Consider the following 23,846-nt stretch of genomic DNA (forward strand, 5'->3'; position numbering starts at 1 on the left):
ATATATGGAATATTTTGTTTCCATATTTTGTTTCTTAAATTCCATATGGTATTTGTCTTTCTCTGATTGACTTATTTCACTTAGCATACTGCATTCTAGCTCCATCCATGTCATTGCAAATGGCAAGATTTCATTCTGATGGCTGCGTGATATCCCATTGTATATATAAACCACTTCTTCTTTATCCATTTATCAGTTGATAGACATTTGGGCCTTCCCCAGTTTGACTGTTGTTGATAATGCTGCTATCAATGTTGAGGTGCATGTACCCCTTCAAATCTGTATTTTTGTATCCTCTGGGTAAATACCTAATAGTGCAATTGCTGGATTGTAGAGTAGTTCGGAAATCGTAGCTTTGATTGCGTAACTGCAATGTGATCATTATTACTATATTTAAATTTTATGAAAATATATACAGTGTTATATGTTGATTTAAATATAAAAAATATAAAAATATGATATATTTTATATATAAAATATATTTATATATAAAATTATATATATATATAAATTATATATATATAATTATATATAAAATATAAAAAAATGCTTAATACATAAGAAAAATCAATCAACTTCACTACCTGTAAGCTGTCTTCATTTTAGATGTCGATGAATGTGCAGTTGGGTCAGATTGTAGTGAGTATGCTTCCTGCCTGAATACAAATGGATCCTACATTTGCTCCTGTATCCCACCCTACACAGGAGATGGCAAAAACTGTGCAGGTAACTAGTACGTGTGTAATTGGGAAGATTATTAATTTTTTATGTTTTTTAAAAACACAACACTATTTTCAAGTTCAAAGGACAGGTGGAGAAGATAAACCATCTTTAAAAAGACCCATAAGTAACGACTAAAGGAGCTTTACCTTAGCACTGTGCTATGCCCAGCTTCCCAGTCTCTGAAAAACAAAAGCCAACTATATCACCAGAATATTGAAGCAATATCTGCATAGTATGAGAATAATAGAGGGGATTTAGAACTATAATCTGGCCTCTAAAGCCTCAATTGGAGCAAAGAAGATACTTTGCCATCAGTATCTTTCCTCTGCCTCAGCCACACAGAATTATATTGTTGAAAAAAAGGGACATCTTGCCTTGTCACATCTCTGTATTTTGTGGTAACTCTGATAAAACGAGCCCATCCCTCAACCCACTGATGTCTTTCTGCATTTATTGAGAGAAAGCAACTCCCAGAAAACAGTAAAACAGGAAGTGAAGAGGAATTCTCAAAATCAAGTCTTATAATGGCATTTACTTTCTCAGAGGCTTTAAAGTCCTTGACTTACATAGCCATAATGACCTTTAGAAAGATTGAATCAATGTATCTTCCCCTTTTGAGAATTTGAGTATTATATTTACTCCTATCCAACTCTAGCCTCAAATATCCCTTCAACTTATTTCTCTCCCTAGAAGAGGTGACCAACCTCAAATCTGTACGTAGGAGGGGTCTCTGACCCATAGCCTGTTTGGAAAGGGAGTTTGAGAACTTTCCTCAAATATGCTTAGGTATTGCCTTTACATCAATTTGAGAGAAAGTCAGTTGCGCTTAAAAAGTCGGTATGAGGTTGGGCGAGGTAGGAGGAGCTAACGTTCTTCTAATAAATGCCCTGGTACCACCGCTACTTCCCCAACAAACAACTCCCTTTGCAGCCAGATCAATTTTTGCATATTTTTGTTAGTCATTGATGTTCCAAAATATTGTTGTTTAAATGCCTATTAAATATATGTTCTGTGGGTTTGCCTGGGTGGCTCAGTTGGTTGCGCATCCAACTCTTGATTACGGCTCAGGTCATGATTCCAGGGTTGTGGGATCAAGCCCCGCATTGGGCTCCATGTGGGGCCTGCTTAAGAATCTTTCTCTCTCCCTCTGCCCCTCCCCCATTCACTTATTAGCTCTCTCTCTTTCTCTTTCTCTCTGTCTCTCTCTCTGAAAAAACAAAAACAAAAACGTTCTGGTCTAATGTCCAGCATATCCCACACCTCCATGCATCTCCCTTCAAAAGTTTTTTTCCAAAAAATTTAACTGGTACTTTAATGGTAGTGAAGCTCTTTTGCTGTGAGACCTTGCATGGTTGTGTGAACACCACTTATTTCCGCACAAAAACTTGTTCTTCCTTTCAAGAACCTATAAAATGTAAGGCTCCAGGAGATCCAGAAAATGGCCACTCTTATGGTGAGACTTATACAGTGGGCGCCGAAGTCACATTCTCGTGTGAGGAAGGATATCAGCTGATGGGAATGACCAAAATCACATGTCTGGGATCTGGAGAATGGAGTCATCTGATACCATATTGTGAAGGTATGTGTAGTAAATTCACCATGTTCGTGGCATTGGGCCACGATTTAAAGCGTAGAAATGTCACGTGTTAAGTGTATCAATATTCTTCGTATTTAAAGCCCAACTATTAGGTTCATCTTTAAACGTGACAAGATAGCCTAGAGCTGCCCTGGAGCTTTTAGAGATTTTTGTACACACTAGCAAAGAAAAACAGTACCTTCTTTGTTTTTCCACCTTTAAGCTGTTTCCTGTGGTGTACCAGCTATTCCAGAAAACGGAGGCTTTGATGGCTCAGCATTTACCTATGGCAGTAAAGTAACATATCAGTAAGTGCATAAGATTAAAACTACATTGTAGGGGGCACCTGGGTGGCTCAATCAGTTGAGTGTCCGACTTCGGCCCAGGTCTTGATCTTGCCGTTCATGAGTTCGAGCCCTGTGTCAGACTCTGTGCTGACAGCTCAGAGCCTGGAGCCTGCTTCAGATTCTGTGTCATCTCCTCTCTGCCCCTGCCATGCTTATGCTCTGTCTCACTCTCTCTCTCTCTCAAAAATGAATAAACACTAAAAAATTTTGTTTAAACTACATTGTATACGTTGTTGATGACATGCTGGCTGTGATATAATGCTGAAAGAAAGGGAGAAGAAGAATCCCAGAGGAAGTTTTTGAATTAATATGGAATTAATTTAATTATGTCTAGTATGAAGAAATCTAATTTAATAACCTAATGGGTAGTCCTATCTAGAATCCTTAAATCCCTTGACCAGTCACCTATTCTTGTCCCCAGCATCTCCTTGAGGTGTTCTGAGAATGGATGTCATAGAGGAAGGCCATGCAAGCTGATGAATATTCTTGGTTATAAGCTGGAGTTTTGTCTCCAGACCCAGTATCTCAGGCACTTGTGCTAAACCAGACCATTCTCAAATTAGGAATTGTCTGTTTGCAGCTACTAATCCATGGCACAAACTGGAGGCAAGCCAAATTCTTTATTTATCTACTTATCACTCAGCAGGGTCCCTGGGGGAAGATGTACAATATTCAACCTTAAAAAATAATAATTTCAAAGCATTATTTCAGTAGGAAAAAAAAAAGAACTCCTCCAATAAATCGTAAAGTGTAAATCCTCAATATTTTTAAAGGTTCTGGTGCTCATAAAATGATGCAAAATAAAGCAAAGTATATTCAGTAATTTTCCTTTATCTCCTTTAGGTGTAATAAAGGATATACTCTGGATGGTGCTAGAGAATCATCCTGTCTTGCTAGCGGTTCTTGGAGTCATTCTCTTCCTGTGTGTGAACTGGTCAAGTGTTCTAGCCCCGAAAACATAAATAATGGGAAATATATTTTGAGCGGGCTTACCTACCTTTCTACTGCATCATATTCGTGTGAGAGTGGATACAGGTAAAGTCTGTAGACACCAGCCAAGCTGCCTATAATACCCTGTTACTCGTTATTCACTCAGTAGATTTCATTTGTATATGACTAGCTGACTTTAAATACAAATTTCTAAATGTAAAAGATCGTCTCAAATTTGTATGCTTCCTGAAGACTAGTTTATAGTGCTAGGAATGCCTAGAAAAATACTCCACCTAACTTTGACTCTGGGAGCTCTAGGTCAGTTACTATAAGCATTCAGTCATTAAACATAAAAGCAAAAAGCGTTTGCGAAGCAAAACACAATATCTGGATTTTGGGGGGGGGGGTGGTAAATAACTTACCACGCTTATACTCAACATTGCATGGAATGTTCCAAAAAACATGTCAAGGTAAGGGCCCGGGTTCTTAATACTATAAGAGGTTGGTTTGATTAATGGTGTGTGAGGGGATGTATGTGCGTATGTTCAAACAGAAGGGACGATAGACAGAGGTAGTAGTCATAAACTTGGCCAACAGGATCTGAAGTGAAACATATCCAGTGACCAGAAAGTAGAATGATACAGACAGTCAGAATCAGGTTGGCAAGCAAAGGTGGGTAAGCCACGCCCTTGGGATGTAAGGTTTGTAAATCAAAGGAAGACCAGAGGTCAGAGTCGTGAGCAACGCACGGTCAGGTGCCCAGGCTCATGCCCGTTGACTTCAGTTACCATGACTTCCTGGGTGTCTGCCTCAGTTACTGCTGGATCCCAACCAGCCCATTAACCCCTTCTCATCCCGGTAACCTATTTGTGAGGTCTGGAGTGCCCTACGCCACCACCAGTATGCACATTTTATTTTGCAGCTGAGACCCTAAGCCCATTCATTATTATAAACACCCTGGAGCCTGCTCGGGTTTCCCCTGCTTTTATGTAATCCTCTCCATAGCAGTGAATAATAGCCAATGAAAGAGGTGGCATCATTCTTTCCTGTAGCTTACAGGGCCCTTCTGTCATTGAATGCTCGGCATCAGGCAGCTGGGACAGAGCGCCACCTACCTGCCATCTTGTCGTCTGTGGAGAGCCGCCGGCAATCAAAGATGCTGTCATCACTGGGAGCAACTTCACTTTTGGGAACACTGTCACTTACACTTGCAAAGAAGGGTGAGTAACCCTATGAGGGAAAGAAACATTGGGAGCCTCGAGGGAGCGGACGCACCCCCAACTGTGGAGATGGGCTCCATTGGACACTAAATTAAATTTCTTGGCAACCAAAGCCACAGAGACTCTTGTTTCCTGACAGCAGAAAGGGAGCATATTCTCCTGTGGGAACAGTGTTTTCCTGGAATTAGAGTAATTTATCAAATTAGGCCTTGAATAATGGATATTGGGCAGCGCAGTGGAAAATATCTTTATACCTTTCTTAGAGATGAGAAAAACACATTTAAATAGGCAGTTGCATATTTATCTTCTGCAAACCTGAAGGCAAGACTTTAAGTCACAACATAAAGGTGACATGTCCACAGGGACAAAAGATAATAGAGTTCAGGTTTTTATATTTTTAATGATCTCATATCATTCGGAGATAAATTTTGAAAAACGAGGAAGCAGGTTACAAAGAGCTTTCACACTCACTGTTTCATATGATCCTCCCAAAACTGTGGGAGTGCAGAGAAAGGGGGGGCTCACTCTGGGAGGGTGGTCTGCTTAAGGTCTCAGGCAGGCAACAAGCAAGTGAAGAATCCTGGCTCCTCTGACGTGCATTTCATTGCTTGCTTCCCCCCCTTGCTTCTTCAAGAAATATTTTCACCATTAATAGTGCTTTCACGCTCCAGATTTACAGCAGGTGTTTTTCACACAGTTGGAAGCAGCAACAGCAGAAGAGTTGCTGCTTTCTGGATTTGCATCTCAGCTCTGTCATTCACTGTGTGGCTTTGGGGAAAAGCTCTGGGCTTCAATTGTCCTGCATAAAAATAATCTCATTAAAGGCTCACACTTCTTATGGATACTGTGAGGAATAAAATGGTATCATGCCTAGCCTAATCAGAAAAAACAAAAAACAAAAAAGGGTCACCTGGATGGTTCAGCTGGTTAGGCATCTGACTTGGGCTCAGGTCATGATCTGTCTGTGGGTTCGAGCCCCATGTCAGGCTCTGTGCTGACAGCTCAGAACCTGGAGCCTGCTTCAGATTCTGTGTCTCCCTCTCTCTGCCCTTCCCCTGCTCACACTCTGTCTGTCTCAAAATAAAAAATAAACATTAAAAAAATTCAATTAAAAGACAAAAAGAAAAAAAACTTAATTCAACAAACCTTGCCATTATTATGACTGGAGCACAAATGACAGTGAAGTTTCTATTCTACTGAAGCTGAAGTTCATTTCACCTGGGTTGAGGACAGTCCCGGGAATACAGGACTGCCAGCAGGTGGCGACAATATTTTTTTTTGCAAAAAGCTCCTGAGAGTCAAACTCTTGAATAGCCGATAGAGATCCCAAACCTGGACACCTTCTTAAGTAAAAAATATATTGTAAAAACTTACCCAAAAATAGGGATGCCTGGGTGGCTCACTCAGTTAAGCGCCGGACTTTAGCTCAGGTCATGATCTCACAGTTCGTGGGTTTGAGCCCTACATTGGGCTCTGTGCTGACATCTCAGAGCCTGGAGACTGCTTTGAATTCTGCCTCTCTCTCTCTCTCTGTCTCTCTTTCTCTCTCTCTGCCCCTCCTCCATTCACGCTCTGTCTCTGTCTCTCTAAAAAATAATAAATAAACATCAAAAAAAATTTAATTACCCAAAGGTAAATGGTAGTAGTTACTATATTTCTTCCCAGAATTTTGTCTACAAATATTTTTAAATATTAAAGATCACTCTATAGATGCAAATTAACATTTTTCTTCTTTTCTTTACGAATAATTCACCTAAAATATGTCACAAGAGTTCTGAGTCTGCCTAATGTTAAGTCTATATATTATACAAAAGGATTTTATTAAAAGTGCTATAGGCAGTAATAAAAATTACAACAAATCCATACATTCATAGAGGGTTTACATTCCTCAGAGAACTTTCACATGAATTATCTCATGTGCCCCCTTCTACAACAATGAAAGTTTAGCAGAATAAATAGTATTCCAGCGTTATAGTTAAAACATGAGGGTATTGGGCCACATTATCTTACATATTCCTCCTGGTTTAGGCAAGTGGACACTCTGTGGGAGATTTCATCCCATTGAAAAGATGGAAACTGAATCTACCCACCTAAATCACATAGCTGTTAGAAGGCCTGAGAACAGTTTTAAGAAAGTGCTTTAAACATGCATGAAGTGCTATGTGTAAAAATGGCTGTTTTATTTTCTCTGTCACCATTATTGCTGTATACAGTGATAACATTTTAATAATTTAGGGGGCAACTATCTTAAATAATCAAATTAATAGAAAGTACCTGCAGTCACAAATCACTGCCCATCTACATTTTGTTCTAAACGAAAAACATCAAAAACTATTAAGAGATAGTTTTCTTTTTTTTTCTGAAAGCCAAAGTTTGGCGAGAGGAAGAACATTGATGCCCCTTTGCATACCCTCACTCCTCTTTGGGATGCTACAGGGAGGGCCAGATAGAAAGAAAGCCTTTGTACTCCTCTTTTGTCTGGCCAAATGGCCAATGAGACATTTGAAATATACAGAAAACCACAAAAAGTCATTAATCTCTATTTAAAGTTACTGGGCATCCATTCTTGAGAGACAAGTGCATATTAATTTTTTTGCCATAGTTATAATAGCTTTCTTTTCATGAAAGAAATACAGTATGAAGTAAAAATAATACAGTAAAGTACCTCAAATGTAACGAGAAGCCGTCCTCGTCACTTTCCCATTCTCCCCGAGGTAACAAATGTTCATTTTCCCCTTATTCCATATGTATGTCTCCATAAACAATGTTCTATTGATTTATGTCTTTCAATTTCTGAATATGACTCTTAGTACTCTTAAGTGTCTTTTTGAAGCTTGAGTTTTGCTTACCACGTGTTTTACACTCTTCTCTATTGATACGTGTAAATTAACAGAATTCATCTTGACTACTATAAGGTATTCCCTTGGAAGAATGAACTATCTGTAAGTCACCCGTTTCTCTACTGGTAGAAGGTTGATTTGTTTCCACTTTATTTGCTGATGTAACCATTCTGAAGTAAATATCAGATGCACATGTTTCTTGGTACATATGAGTGAGACTGTTTCTGGCTCAGACACCAAGAATTAGTGTTGTGTCATGAAATAATATGCATATTTTAAACCTTAGGAGATATTATTTGATATCTATCAGTTGTTTACTTTATATTTGTGTGTGTGTGTGTGTGTGTGTGTCAAATTTAAGGAATCATCCCTACCCTGAGGTCATACTGAATATCTTTGCCTTTCTTCTGAACAACTCAAAGATCTTGGAAAGCATGAATAACTTCTGTCTCCCCTCTCATCTTAAACGTCTTATCACTATATTTTATTTCCCTTTTTTTACAACTTTCCAAATTAGTAATTTTTTTAACATAGTCAGTGCTTATTTAGATTTACTCACATTTATTAATCTCTTCATCACCATTGCTTTTTGCATCCCATTCCTTAATTCTGGGTTTAATATTTCTACTTCCTGAAGTATATCCTTTACGTTTTTTTTTTTCACCAAACGTATGTTCTACAATCTTTGTCTAAAAATAATAGTACTTTACCTTTGCTCTTGAATTACAGTTTAGCTGGGTATATGAGTCTACACTAATAGTTTTCTTACATACACATTTTTGAAAATATTATTCCATTGCCTTATGACTGCTAATGTTGCTATTGAAGATTCCATCATCAGTCTGCTTGGGGTTCTTAACCAGGGGCAGTGTTGCCCACCAGGAACATTTGGCAATGTCTGGAGACTTTTTTGGTTGTCACAGTTGAGGAGAAGGTGCTCCTAGCTCTCATGGATAGAGTCTAGGGATGCTGCTAACCAGCCTATGATGCATAGACCAGCAGCCCAAAACCCAGAAGTGTCCAGCCCAAAATGTCAGTAGTGCGAAGATCGAGAAATTCTGAATGAATTGTTGTTCCACTATAAGTAATATCTTTCCCCTTTGGCTTTTTTATTTTTAATATGTCTTTGTTGTTTTAGTATTTCCTTATGATATGACTAAAAATGTGTTATATTGTCATTCATCTTGTTCAGGACTCATTGTACTTCTTACCTCTGAAAATTCACATCTTTCACCAATTTTGGAATATTCTCAGCTATTTTAACTTCAAATATTCCCTTCTCTTCACTTTCGCTTTTCTCTGTTTCTTTAAGCCTTATGTATTGGGCCTTTTCTTTCTCTCCCCGTGTTTATTAGTCTGTCACGTTTTCCATCTGTTTATAAACTTGGGCTGCAATTTGGGTAATTTTCTCACATATATCATCTAGTTTACAGTTTCTACTATCTGTAATCTGCTTTTAAATGAGTCCATCAATTTTTTTAAAAGTGTACTTTATATATTTTTGCTTCTAGAATTTATATTTGTTTATTTTTCAAGTATTTCTTCTTGAATATCTTTTAAATATCTTTTCTTTTTAAATATCTTTTCCTTTTTTGATAGGATTTTGTCTTTTTGTCCTGAATTATTTCAACATACTTATTGCATATAATTTTTTAATGTTAGAACTTTTTTTACTGTCTCAATTTGTTGGTACTCTAATCTCGCTGTTTGTTCTGCCTGCTGACTGATTCATGATGAAAAACATGATCATGTATGTTTTGTAATTTCATATTGTGTCCTTAGAGTAAGCAAAACTTGTTTTATCTATGACAATCCCTTATGGTTTAAGTATGTGGATTATTTTTTCTATCATATCACCAGATAAGAACCCAATTTTACATTAATTTACAAATTTGAAGGCTTTCCATATAAAGTAAATCTAACATCAAATCCACGTGAGATGAGACCCAGGGACTACTACCTTAGCAGGGACTTTTTATTAACCCACCCAGGGCCCCAACAAATACAGAGATCTCACTTTTCCTCTCACTGGGCCTCTAGGTGGAATTTTTCTAGTGAATATCCTTTCAATGAATGTCCTTGTAGGACAAAGATCCATGTCCGATACTTGGCTGCTCTCCTGTTTCAATTCCAAAGTTATATTTCCTACCACCTCTTCTTCCCTTCCCTGTCCAATCCATGGCAATTGCAGCATCCAGTCACAGGCTTACTTCTCTGTTAGTTCCCTCCTTATTTCTGGCATGTGCATAATAACTTTTGTTATATTCCATCAAATATGGTAGAGGGAAGGTTTCAGACTGTGGCATGGCCAGAAGTAGAAGTTCTGTCTGTGCGCCCCTTTTCTGTTTCTTCCCCCAAGGAATTGATTGGCATAGGCCAGCATGCACTGTGTCTTCCAGGATGGCATCACTGTGTTCAAGTGATGGCTTATGTGCGATGGGCCTGTTTGGCGGTCTCTTTCTGCTTCCCAAGATACTGTTGGCTTGATATGAGGACTAGAGCCTCTTTCTTTCTCCAGCTGCCTCAACTCCCACTGCCCTGCACACTGTGTGAGCCACCCAGGCCTGCTTAGTGAATCCACATACACACATTCTTGCTTCAGTCTCAGTGTTGTTTCTTCTCATATTGGTGTTGTCCTTTGTATAGACCTTTCCTTGAAATAAGGGGGAGTGAACCGCTCTCAACTCTAGATGGAAGAGCCGATACTTTAGGAGACAGGAGTGGTAAGATGAGTGTCAGGGAAAGAAAGAAGCAGGAAGTGGATTTCTGCCTCCTGCCCTAAAATTGGTCTTTAAAATTCACCTTTTATCAAAATACTGGGCTGGAAGTGTTCAGCTGTCTGCCCAAGTTAATAAAATGGTAACTTGTCTCTCATTTTCCTTTTCATCCTTATGTGTCTGTTCTTTTGATAAGAAGCTCAGAGGGAAAGAAGAGTCATTGATATCCTAAAATCCTAATAGAATGTTTCCCTTTGGTTCGTCTTTAATTATATAGATTTTTAAATTCAATTACTGAATATACTAAGATAAAAATTTTGATCATTTTTAATTGGAAACAGAATTAACTGCTGATGGAAATTTATACTTTCTACCGTTCTTATTAAATTGCGGCTCTTTACATATCTAGTATGCTGCTGTTTTAAGGCTCTTTTAAGGTTCTTCTTTTAAAAAGAGAAGAGCTAACAATCCACTGGGGAGCTCTCTCATAAAGCTTCACACATGCTCCCTTAGTAGGCTTCCACTCAGTGTGTGAATCAAATCACTGAAAATTGCATCTGAAGACTACTCTGCCCATTTTCAAAGAATTTTTCAACATTATTCCAGAAATATGCTAATGAATTACAGCAGATGCCTCCTGGAGTATGCCCTTCTATGGCATCACTGTAATATCAGTGGGTCATTTTTCCTTGGAATTACAGAGTAAAACAATTTGTTATATAATACGTAGGCCCTGATTTTTAAATGAGGGTCTGCAATAGTGTCCCCAATGTCTCTTGAATGAGAATACAATATGTCACAGAATATTAAATATTCCAGCACTTTAGATTTGTGCCAATTCCAATTTTCCTGCTTTGGTGGCCAACATTTATAGGGTGTGTGTCATCATCTGTACAAAACTGTTTGTTTTTTAAATGATTCTTTTAAACAAATGAGCAGGTGAAATATGTTCCCCAGAAATCATAACACACCTTCAGACTCCAAACATAAGGAAGTAATGCAGCAGTCGGATCAGAGACCAATTATAATTCAATCTAGACAATAGTTAACTCCTCTTTTTTTTTGTCATTTGGAAAATATATCCTTCTTTAGCATCTTGAAAGACTACCTGACATATTTTGAAGATCGTTTTTTTGTTTTTATTTTGTTTTCAAAGAGAGGGTGCATGTGAGCAGTGGAGGGGCAGAAGGAGAGGGAGAGAGAATCTCAAGCTTCATGCTGTCAGCGCACAGCCCCACGCAGGGCTCAGTCTCACGACTGTGAGATCATGACTTCAGCTCAAATCAAGAGTCAGACACTTAACGGACTGAGCCACCCAGGTGCCCCGGAAAAGTTTGTTGTTTTTTTTTTTAATAAACCTCAACCCCCATCTTTATTGAATATATTATCTGTTCTCAAGTACTAGCTTTGGTTTCACTTCTTGAAACTACTCAGCATAAATTTTTCCGCACCTTCGAGTATTCATAGCTTGGTCCTGAGCTTCTCCCACAAAGGGATCATTAGAGCTAATGGGGAGTATTCAGGAAAAGATCCCAGCCCTTCACACATCTCCTGACTGAGAAAAGATCCCTTACTCTGGTGCCGAGAGACAGACATTTCAGCCAACTCAGCCTCCAGTCTGCTCTTGTTCCTCTTAAATGGTTGTGATTACAAGCCTGTTCCTCTCAGAGTCACTCTCTGAGCTTATTTTGTAGGTCTGCAGTCCATTTTCAATCTTGGTACCCAAAGCCATAACGCACACTGACATGTGCAAATTAGAACATAACAGAGATAAAAATGCCAAATCGAGAGGCTGACACATACATACAAAGATAAAAATGTATTTCATTTCTCTTCTCTTTCTAAATAAATGAGTTTCTAGAAATCAGTCATCCTTTAAGGATGTCACCATTGACTCATTCAACTTACATTCAGTGAAACACTAAAGACTCGTATTGGCCGTCATAGAAGCCGGGTTTGCCATTTGTGCAGGTTTACTTTACTGTGTATGTGCAGGACCTTTGCCTCTTATCTTTGTTAAGTCTTATACTTGTAATTAGAAACATTATTAGAACTGGACTATAAAAATCCTTATCCCCCACCCTACTGTTATGTGTTTCTTGTAAACTGATGCACCATAGGGACTGAGGACAGAGTTTTATGGCATTCACAAGATATGAAACTCCCAACTTGCTTATTTCTATGAATCAGTGCTCTTTGGGTCATCCAGGTAATACACCACTTCAGTATCTTTCTGCTCTAGCAATATTTTGTCTGCCAAAACCTGAGTATCCTTGGAAAAGACACTGTCAAAAACCATATCCTGTTCACTTGCGCCTGCCACAACACACAAGATCCTAGTGATCCCCACTTCCTTCTTCCGGTGTTCATATGCCATTCCTAACTATTTGTAAGTTTCCAGAATGCCCCACCCATATCATACTCCTAGCCCTTTGTTCATGTTACTTTTCAGCCTTGAGTGACTCCTTTTCTGCTCATCTCCTCTGATGATTCCTCTCAAAAGCCATTTCAACAGGGAAGGCTTCCCTCCTCTTTCCATTCTTCAGGTAGAATCCATCGTTTCTCCTTTAAACAACTTCTCTAGGTGTGAAGGGGCCTACAGTACGCCAGGCAGTGGAGGGGGTAAGGAATACAGGATGGACACAGATGCATAAAACAAGCAAATGCATTAGCTTTGCATTGTGTACTAAGGAAGTGACTCTAACGCATAGCATGGTCCTTAAGAATTCTTTAATGAAGGACTAAATGCTGATTGAGAGTAATAAAGAAAAGCTAAGACCTTAGGTCAGAGAAAGAGATATTGTAGGTTCCAGGAAATTATGGGTAGTGTTGAAAATACATTGTTTACATTCATTTATTTATAATATATGTATTTGGTGGTAATCTTCCACTACTTTACCGAAGAGCTTTGCTGTGATTTTTCGTTAGGGAGGAGTTGTTGGTGGAGATTTTCCTGAAGATCAGGGGTCAGAGGCCTAACAAAGTGCTGCCAAACTGCTACACACCATTTTTTGTATCCTTAAGAGGCTTCGAAGAATAAGGAAGGTTCTGGATGCAGATGCTTCTGCCTCAGAGTAGCTGGTCCCATGAAATAGAGGAAGCATTTTATAGATGGCCCAGTGGATCCTAATAAATCAGGGATGTCTCCGGTGACGTCTGTGAACTTCCGCCAATGAACTGATGCTAGGAGCATCAAGGGACCCATGGAAATAATGATGCGTGGTTCAAAGTGCACAAAGGATGTAAATTGTGCTATAAAAATACAAAACTTCAGGAGCCTCTACAAATGGAATTTCTACTCAGAGCGCATTCAACATAGAAACAGTGAAATCTGGGCACTCAAACCTGGGATAATGGATTTTTTAAAAACATTATGCCTTTACATATTGTCTTTGGATACTTTCCTGTATCCTTCTAGACAGAAGCCATCTGAAAACTTACTAAGTTTGATTTCTAATAGAAAGAGCAGAGCTTATCGATTGCCATGAACTGTAGCAGACCCTGCGCTTAGTTGTTAGGGATGTCTGTGTTTCCAGACCACTTCTGTCCACAGCATGATATATGGCCGTAAGCAAGGTGGATGCTCACATCTCTGCTGATGCTGTGCCTTTTTCTCCTTGATCCTTGTTTCCTACAGATTTCATGAATCTTGACAGCGAGGGCGAAGGGATTCAAAGCTCTCTATCATAGCAGATCCCTCATAAAACTAAAAGGACCTCAGGGGAAATGTTTGCTAACTAATGACTTGAGAATCTCTGCCGAAGGGTGGGTCAAATAATTTGTACTAGTGACACTGCAATGCAGTTTCCACGGGACACCTGCAAATTGTGATCTGCCTCATTTTAAAAAGAAAAAGGAAGGGAAACAGAACAATGTCATGGAAAAGGTGTAAGTGTTAGAATCTAGTAAATCAAAGGCAGATTTTTAACTCTGCTGCTTGCGGCTGTGTGACTCCAGGCAGGTCTTTCAACCTGTGGAACCACCATTAACTCATCTGTAAAATGAAGAAATTTGTATGTCTAAAAAGGATTATGTTAATTGCCAAATTATTTTAGTCCTTTTATCCTTCATTAGTAGCAAAATGACAGACTGATCAGGTGTTAGACGTTCCTTTATATTTTTTATTTATTTATTTTTGAGGCGGGGGTGTACAGAAGGAGAGGGAGAAAGAGAATCCCAAGCAGGCTCTGCACTGTCAGTGCAGAGCCTGACGTGGGGCTTGATCCCAGAAACTGTGAACTCATGACCTGAGCTGAAATCAGGAGTCGGACACTCAACTGACTGAGCCACCCAGGTGCCCCAGACATTCCTTTAAAACTCTGTATCTTTCTCTTCAAAAAGAAAGAATCAAGATCAGGACGACTCCAGGGGCGCCTGTGTGGCTCAGTTGGTTAAGGGTCTGACTTGAGCTCAGGTCATGATCTCACGGGCTCTGTGCTGACAGCTCGGAGCCTGGAGCCTGCTTTAGATTCTGTGTCTCCCTCTCTCTCTGCCCCCTCCCCCACTCATGCTCTCTCTCTCTCTCTCTCTGTCTCTCAAAAATGAATAAACATTAAGAAAATTTTTTTAAAAATAAGGATGACTCCATTATAATTATTCTAATGCTGTATATCATGATACTTTGTTCCACTTTGTTGAGAGAGCCCTTGAGAATAATTTAAGGTTTTGCAAGTCATTAATCTGTCATCATCTATGGGAAAATATGTTAAAGGCAGAAAGAAAGACTGAGAGTTATTAAGCAAAGTTGATTCATACTGGTTGAATAGCAGAGCCGTATGTGGAACACAGCGCCAAACGCTAACGCTTGGTTGGTTGAGGGTTTAGGAAACATTGCGGACTGAAATTATAATTGCTGCTTTAAATATCATTGAATATGAGTAAATGCATGAATTATGTGTGGGCCACATATGGTTCATTAGAGTTTTTGTTTCAAAGACTAGTGATAAAATCAACCAACTAAAACCATCTGTAGACAGATGATGTTCTAAATTTAAACTGAGTCATTCTTAGTTTTAAAAAAATGTGCAACATTTTTTAGAGTTTTTTAAATAGCCAAAATTGTAAGTCCACTTCCCTTACTTAAACAAGCATTAATATTAATATGAAGATATATTTCTATATCTTAAAGGAGCATCATTTGATCAGTAAGCTCAATATTCAAGCAGTAAATATTATTTTTTTGTCTTTCCAAGTTTTTATTTAAATTCCAGTTAGTTAACATACATAATGTGTAAGTTTAGTTTCAGATATAGAATTTAGTGATTTGACATTTAATGTACAACACCCAGTGCTTATCACAACAAGTGCCCTCCTTAATCCCCATCACCTATTTCATCCACCCCCCTGCTCACCTACCCTCTGGTAACCAGCAGTTTGTTCTCTATAGTTAAAAGTCTTGTCTCTTGGTTTTCCTCTTTTTTTCTCCCCATGTTCATTTGTTTAGTTTCTTAAATTCCATGTATGAGTGAAATCATATGGTATTTGTTTTCCTCTGACTTACTTCACTTAACAGAATACACTCTAGTTCCGTCCATGTCATTGCAAATGGCAAGATTTTATTTTTAAGGCTGAGTAATATTCCACCACGCGCGCGCGCGCACACACACACACACACACACACAGACACACATACACACACACCACATCATTTTATACATTGTATCCATTCATCAGTCAATGAACATTTGGGCTTTTTCCATAATTTGCCTATTGTTGATAATGCTGCTATAAATATCAGGGTGCATGTATCCCTTCGAATTAGTATTTTTGTATCCTTTAGGTAAATACCCAGTAGTGTGATTGCTCGATCATACAGTAGTTCTATTTTGAACTTTTTTTAAAGTTTATTTCTTTATTTTGAGAGAGAGAGAGAGCATGAGCAGGGTAGGGGCACAGAGAGGGAGAGAGAGAATCCCAAGCAGGCTCTGCACTGTCAGTGCAAAGCCCAATGCAGGGCTCAAACTCGCAAACTGTGAGATCATGACCTGAGCTAAAATCACGAGTCAGACACTTAACGAACTGAGCCACCCAGGTGCCCCTATTTTTAACTTTTTTAGGAACCTCCATACCCTATCCCACAGTGACTTATACCAGTTTTCATTGCCACCAACAGTGTAAGAGGGTTCCTCTTTCTCTGCATCCTTGCCAACACCTGTTATTTCCTGTATTGTTAGTTTTAGCCATTCTCACAGGTGTCAAGTGATATATCATTGTGGTTTTGATTTGTATTCCCCTGATTTGTAATTCCTGATTTTTGAGTATCTTTTCATGTGTCTGTTGGCCATCTGTATGTCTTCTTTGGAGAAATGTCTGTTCATGTCTTCTGCTCATTTTTAATTGGATTATTTGCTTTTGGGTGTTGAGTTATATAAGTTCTTTATATATTTTGGATACTAACCCTATATTGGGTATGTCATTTGCAAATATCGTCTCTCATTCCGTAGGTTGCATTTTGGTTTTGTTGACTGTTTCCTTCACTATGCAGAAGCTTTTATTTTGATGTAGTCCCAATAATTTATTTTGGCTTTTGTTTCTCTTGCCTGAGAGGACCTGTATAGAAAGGTGTGACTACAGCTGATGTCAAAGAGACTACTGCTTATGTTTTCTTCTGGAAATTTTATGGTTCAGGTCACACACTTAGGTATTTAGTCCATTTTGAATGTATTTTTGTGTATGGTGCAAGAAAGTGGTCCAGTTTCATTCTTTTGCATATTGCCATCCAGTTTTCCCAAAGTCATCTGTGGAAGAGATTTTTTTTTCCATTGGGCATTCTTTCCTACTTTGTCGAAGATTAATTGTCTATATAATTGTGGGTTTGTTTCTAGATTTTTTTGTTCTGTTCCATTGATCTATGTGTCTGTTTTTGAGCCAGTGCCATACTGTTTTGATTACTACAGCTTTGTAATGTAACTTGAGGCCTGGAATTGTGATGCCTTCAGCTTTGCTTTGCTTTTTCAAGATTGCTTTGGCTATTCAGGGTCTTTTGTGGTTCCATACACATTTTAAGATTATTGGTTCTAGGTCTGTGAAGAATGCTGGTGGTATTTTGATAGAGGTTGCATTAAATGTGCAGATTGCTTAGAGTAATATAGACATTTTAACAATATTTATTCTTCCAGTCCATGAACATGGAATGTTTTTCCATTTCTTTGTGTTCTCTTCAATTTCTTTCGTTAGTGTTCTATAGTTTTCAGAGTACAGATATTTTACCTCTTTGGTTAGGATTATTCCTAGGTATCTTGTGGGTTTTGGTATGTTTGTAAATAGGATTAATTCCTTGATTTCTCTTTCTGCTGCTTCATTATTGATGTATAGAAATGCAACAGATTTCTATTCATTGATTTTGTATCCTGCAACTTTAATGAATTCATGTATCAGTTCTAGCAATTTTTTGGTGGAGTTTTTGGGTTTTCTATATAGAATATCATGTCATTTGCAAACCGTGACAGTTTGACTTATGCCTTGCCAATTTGGTTGCCTTTTATTTCTTTGTATTGTCTGATTGCTGTGACTAGAACGTCCTGTAATATGTTAAATATCAGTGGTGAGAGTGGACATCCCTGCCTTGTTCCTGACTGTAGAGGAAAAGCTCTCAGTTTTTCCCCATTGAGGATGATATTAGCTGTAAGTTTTTCATATATGGCCTTTATTATTTTGAGGTATGCTCCCTCTAACCTTACTTTGTTGAAGGTTTTTGTCATGAATGGACATTATACTTTATCAAATGCTTTTTCTACATCTATAGAAAGGATCATATGGTTCTTATCCTTTCTTTTGTTAATGTGCTGTATCTTGTTGATTGGCTTGCAAATACTGAATCACCCTTGCCACCCAGGAATAAATCCCAAGTGATCCTGGAGAATGATTCTTTCAATGTATTGTTGGATTCAATGTGGTAGTTTTTTGTTGAGAATTTTTACATCCATGTTCATCACGGATGTTGTTGTGTAGTTCTCTTATTTAGTGGAGTTTTTCTTAGTGGAGTTTTTATTGGTGTCAGGGTAATGCTGGCCTCATAGCATGAATGTGGAAGTTTTCCCTCTTCTATATTTCAGAATAGTTTGAGAATAGATATTAACTCTTGATAGAATGCATCTGTGAAGCCATCTGGTCCTGGACTTTTGTTCACTAGGAGATTTTTGACTCCTGATTTAGCTTCTTTACTGGTGATTAGTCTGTTCAAGTTTTCTATTTCTTCCTGTTTCAGTTTTGGTAGTTTATAAGTTTGTAGGATTTGTAGGATTGTAGTTTATCCATTTCTCCCAGGCTGTCAGATTTGTTGGCATATCGTTTTTCATAACATTCTCTTATAATTGTATTTATGTGGTGTTGGTTGTTATTTCTCCTCTCTCGTTTGTGAGTTTATTTGAGTCCTTTCTCTCTTTTCTTTTTGATAAGTCTGGCTAGAGGCTTACCAATTTTGTTGATTTTTTTTTCACAGAATCAGCTCCTGGTTTCATTGATCTGTTCTATTGTTTTTTTAGTTTCTACATCATTTATCTCTGCTTTCATCTTTATTATTTCCTTTCTTCTACTGGTTTTAGGTTTTGTTTGTTGTTCTTTTTCTAATCCTTTTGGTGTACGTTTGGGTTGTTTATGCGAGATTTTTCTTGCTTTCTTGGGGTAGTCCTGTATTACTATAAACTTCCCTCTTAGTACCACTTTTGATGCATCCAAAGATTTTGAACTGATGTTTTTTCATTTCCTTTGGTTTTCCTATATTTTTTTATTTCTTCTTTTATTTCCTGGTTCACCAATTCATTATTTAGTAGCATGTTATTTAACCTCTATGTATTTGTGGTCTTTCCAGATCTTTTTCTTGTGGTAGATTTCTATTTTTATGGTGTTGTGGTCAGAGAAGATGCATGACATGACTTCAGTCTTTTTGAATTTATTGAGGCTTGTTTTGTGGCCTATATGTGACCTGTTCTGTAGAACGTTCCATGTGCACTCAAAAAGAATGTGTATTCTGTTGTTTTAGGATGGAATGTTCTGAATATATGTTAAATCCATCTGTTCCCATGTGTCATTCAAAGCCATTATTTCCTTGTTGATTTTCTGTCTAGATCTGCCCATTGATGTAGGTGGAGTGTTAAAGTCCTCTACTATTATTGTATTACTGTCAGTTAGTTCCTTTATGTTTGTCATTAACTGTTTTATGTATTTGGGTGCTTTCATGTTGGAGGCATAAATATTTACAATTGTTAGATCTTCTTGTTGGATAGTCCTCTTTATTATGATAAAGTGCCCTTCTTCATCTATTGTTACAGGTTTTGGTTTAAAATCTAGTTTTTCCAATACAAGTGTTGCCACTTCGGCTTTCTTCTGATGCCTGTTTGCGTGATAAACAATAAATGTTTCTCTATCCCCTCACTTTCAATCTGCAGGTGTCTTTACATCTAAAATGAGTCTCTTGTATGCTGCATATAGATGGGTCTTGTTTTTTAATCCATTCTTACACTCTATGTCTCTTGATTGGAACATTTAATCCATTTGCATTCAGAATAATTATTAGAATGTATTTAATGCCATGTTATTATTTGTTGTTGTTTCTGGAGATTTTCTCTGTTCCTTTCTTGTCTTTGTCACTTTTGGTCTTTCCTTTCCACTCAAAGAGTTCTCTTCAATATTTCTTGCAGGGCTGGTTTAGTGGTCACGAACCCCTTTCGTTTTTGTTTGTCTGGGAAACACTTCATCTCTCCTTCTGTTCTGAATGATACCCTTGCTAGATAGAGTACTGTTGGCTGCAGGTTTTCCCCATTCAGCACATCGATTATATCATGCCACTCCTTTCTGGCTTGCCAAGTTTCTGTTGAGAATCTCCAGCTAGCCTATGGTTCTTCCCTTGTAAGTGAGGGACATCTTTTGTCTTGCTGCTTTTAGGATTTTTTCTTTATTGCTATCTTTTCCAAATTTAATTGTATGCATTGGTGTTGGCCTGCCTTTTATTGATTTTGGTGGGAGTTCTCTGTGCCTCCTAGATCTGGCTATCTGCTTCCTTCCCCAGATTAGGGAAGTGTTCAGCTATTATTTCCTGAAATAAATTTTCCGTCCCCTTTTCTCTCTTCTTCTTCTTCTGGGACTCTTATGAATGTTATTACATTTGATGGATTCACTGAGTTCCCTGAGTCTATTCTCATGTTCCATAATTCTTTCCCTCTTTTGTTCAGCTTCCTTATTTTCCATTATTTTATCTTCTAGATCACTTATTTGTACCTCTGCTTCTTCCAGCCTTGTGTTCACTACATCCCGTCTATTTCCGATCTCAGTTACTGCATTTTTCATTTCTGACTGCTTATTTTTTAGTTCCTTAATCTCTGTGGAGGGCCTCCCTAAAGTCTTCCATTCTTTTCTCAATCCCAGCAAGTATCCTTATGATTGTCACTTTAAATTCTCCATCAGGCACATTGCTTATATCTGTTTCAGTAAGATCTCTCTGGCCATGACCTTATTATGTTGTTTCCTTTGGGATGAATTCCTCTGTCTTGGCATTTTGTCTGGCTCTGTCTTCTTCTCTGTGTTGGAAAAACCTGTTACGCTTCCTGCTTCTGAGAGGAATGGCTTTGTGAAGAAGAGGTCATATGGTGTCCAGGGCCTGGGGCTCCCAGGGGTGTCCAATGTGTGCTGAATACACTCTGGTGTTATGTTTTAGCTGCTCTGTCCTTTAGGCCAGTCATCTGCTGAGGCTCTCCTTGCCTGCTGTGGGCAGTGTTTGGTCCTTGGCCAGAGTATAGTGAGCCTTAAGTAGATGTGCTCTGCTTGTTCAATAAGACCTGATACTACCTCCACTTCTTGTCAGAAGACATGATGTGGGCAGGGGTTTGTGCTGGTCTGAAAGGGCAAGGAGCCCACTGCATCGGTGCTGGGGCAGACTTGACCGAGCAGGGCTGTAGCAGCAGAGCTCAGGGCTGTGGGACCTGGTGTAAGCAGGTCAGACAGCCAGCATCGGTGCTGTGCTGTTTACTGCCAGTGGCTCTGCATTCATGCTGTGGGGCAAGGGGGAGAAATGGTGCCTGCCGGCTGTTTTGTCCCTGCAGAGGTAACTCTGTGAATGCCACCTCCCACGGATGCTGTCCAAGAAGAGCAAACAGTCTCCTCGTGTGGCTTAGGTGTTCTTCAGATCGCACCATCTGCCCCTGGGCCGCTTGCCTGCCTTCTCTCCAGGAGCAGGGCAGCGTCCTCAGATCTCTACACCAGCCATGCCTGCCGATCTTTAAAACTCCAGTCTTCAAGCCCTGCTGGTTGCAAAAACTCACGAAAATCAGCCCCTCTCATTTTCTCAGCCAATCGCTTTGGGGAAGCACTCTCTGTGTGCATTTCCCTGAGGGCTTTCTCTGTCGCCTTTGTCCGCCACCAGGGCTTTCTCCCCTCTGCAGCACCTGTGATCCATTTCTCCCCCAAACCGTCTCTGCACTTTCTTGATGTGGCCTCTTCTCACCCTCTAGTTGTGCAGTTTGTTCTGTCCGTCCTCAGGTCGATTTCTTGGTTATTCAGAATGATTTGATAGCTGTCTAGTTGTGTTTGAGGGACGAGATGAGCCTAGGGTCCCCCTACTATGCCTCCATCTTAGCAAATGCTATTTTAAAGAATAATAAATGAAAGCAAAATCATTGTTGGAAGGATAAAAAAATAAAAACAGAATATACAAAGATGCAAATACCTTTTCTCAAATATTATGCTTAGTTATTGTTCTCTTCCTCCCAATCTCATAGCTATACCCTCGCTGGTCCTGACACCATCGAATGCCTGGCCAATGGCAAGTGGAATGGAAGTAACCAGCAGTGTTTGGCTGTCTCCTGCGATGAGCCCCCCAACGTGGAACACGCCTCTCCAGAAACTGCCCATCGGTTATTTGGAGACATTGCATTCTACTATTGCTCAGATGGTTACAGCCTGGCAGACAATTCCCAGCTCCTTTGCAATGCCCAGGGCAAGTGGGTTCCCCCAGAAGGTCAGGCCATGCCCCGTTGTATAGCTCATTTCTGTGAAAAACCTCCATCTGTTTCCTATAGCATCTTGGAATCTGTGAGCAAAGCAAAATTTGCAGCAGGGTCAGTTGTGAGCTTTAAATGCACAGAAGGTTTTGTACTGAACACCTCAGCAAAGATTGAATGTTTGAGAGGCGGGCAGTGGAGCCCTTCCCCCATGTCCATCCGGTGCATCCCCGTGCGGTGTGGAGAGCCACCAAGCATCCTGAATGGCTATGCAAGTGGATCAAACTACAGTTTTGGAGCCATTGTGGCTTACAGCTGCAACAGAGGGTTCTACATCAAAGGGGAGAAGAAGAGCACCTGTGAAGCCACAGGACAGTGGAGTAGCCCCACACCCACATGCCACCCTGTGTCTTGCAGTGAACCACCTAAGGTTGAGAATGGCTTTCTGGAGGTAAGAGACTGATGAGTGAGTAGTTCGCGGCTTTTGTCACTGACAGCTGGTCCACTGCAGCTAACCGGGAATTCGGAAGCAGGGCATTGAACAAATTAACTGTTGAAAAGCAGAAGTGGCTAACCCTATAGGTAGTGAGTATTGGCAAGAAGTTGATAGAGGTTAGGAATCCTTTTAATGTAGAGTTTCTACCTTCTGCTGGTGTAGAGACATTTGAAGTGCTTTGTAGCAACACCTTGGTCCTAACTATGAAGTTAGAATAAACCAATTTTAATACAATATTGTTTTGCTTTGTAGAAGAAGTTATTCCAAGATGGATGTATATTTTGTAGAAAACAAGGTCTAATGGAACCTGTAGACATCTGGTATCATTTCTAATTTTTAAACAGCAGATGGCGTGAACCACCCGTTCACTATAATGCAGCTTCTGCAAGTTTCTTTCAGTGGACCCAACGGTAGATTCACCAGGACAAAGAGCTCTCTCAGATCCACACATATCTTCCTTTCATATTAATATGTGCCTTCTCATGAAGTCCATCAAGAAAATGGTAATAAGAGGCACCTGGGTGGCTCAGTCAGTTGAGCGTCCGACTCTTGGTCTCAGGTCTTGATCTCCTGGTAATTAATTCAAGCCCCATGTTGAGCTCTGCACTGGGCATGAAGCCTACTTAAACAAAAAAGAAAACAGTAATGAGGATCTATTTCCCCAAATCAAGGGCCATTTTAAAGAGACAATATTCTAATTAAACACTATGTAAAAACCCACACATACATAATACCTTTTCTCCTTTATATTCTAAAACAACAGTAACAACCTTCTGTTTGACACCTTTGCTCAGCTGTATTAGCATTCCATTGGAAGAGGGTGTATATAAGATAAGGGAGTTTTCTTCATCTGTTTCTTTGACAAATATCTCTGGAGCTCCTACTAGGTGCCACGTAAGCATCGGAAAGCTGGTATTTAACAACACAGCTTAGGCCTCTGATGGTATGGTGCTTATGTGCATGGAGGTGGGTGCCCAAGAAATAAATGCACAAAACAAATAATTACGTCCACTAGAATGAGAAGTTCACTATAGCGTGGAAGCTAGACATTACCATGATAATCC

General features: G+C 39.2%; 1 protein-coding gene across 3 annotated transcripts in view; it reads left to right on the forward strand.

Annotated features, from left to right (window-relative positions):
• SVEP1 (sushi, von Willebrand factor type A, EGF and pentraxin domain containing 1) overlaps positions 1-23,846 on the forward strand; it is a 197,112-nt gene that overhangs the window by 129,084 nt on the left and 44,182 nt on the right. For all 3 annotated transcript variants that reach the window (XM_027034812.2, XM_027034811.2, XM_053204811.1), the window contains exons 32-37: positions 607-726; positions 2,126-2,302; positions 2,523-2,607; positions 3,490-3,681; positions 4,629-4,796; positions 22,065-22,737. In XM_027034812.2, coding sequence (XP_026890613.1) covers positions 607-726; positions 2,126-2,302; positions 2,523-2,607; positions 3,490-3,681; positions 4,629-4,796; positions 22,065-22,737 — 1,415 coding nt within the window. The remainder of the gene's footprint in view (positions 1-606; positions 727-2,125; positions 2,303-2,522; positions 2,608-3,489; positions 3,682-4,628; positions 4,797-22,064; positions 22,738-23,846) is intronic.

Source organism: Acinonyx jubatus, chromosome D4, assembly GCF_027475565.1.
Source record: "Acinonyx jubatus isolate Ajub_Pintada_27869175 chromosome D4, VMU_Ajub_asm_v1.0, whole genome shotgun sequence".
In the NCBI taxonomy this organism is placed as follows: domain Eukaryota; kingdom Metazoa; phylum Chordata; class Mammalia; order Carnivora; family Felidae; genus Acinonyx; species Acinonyx jubatus.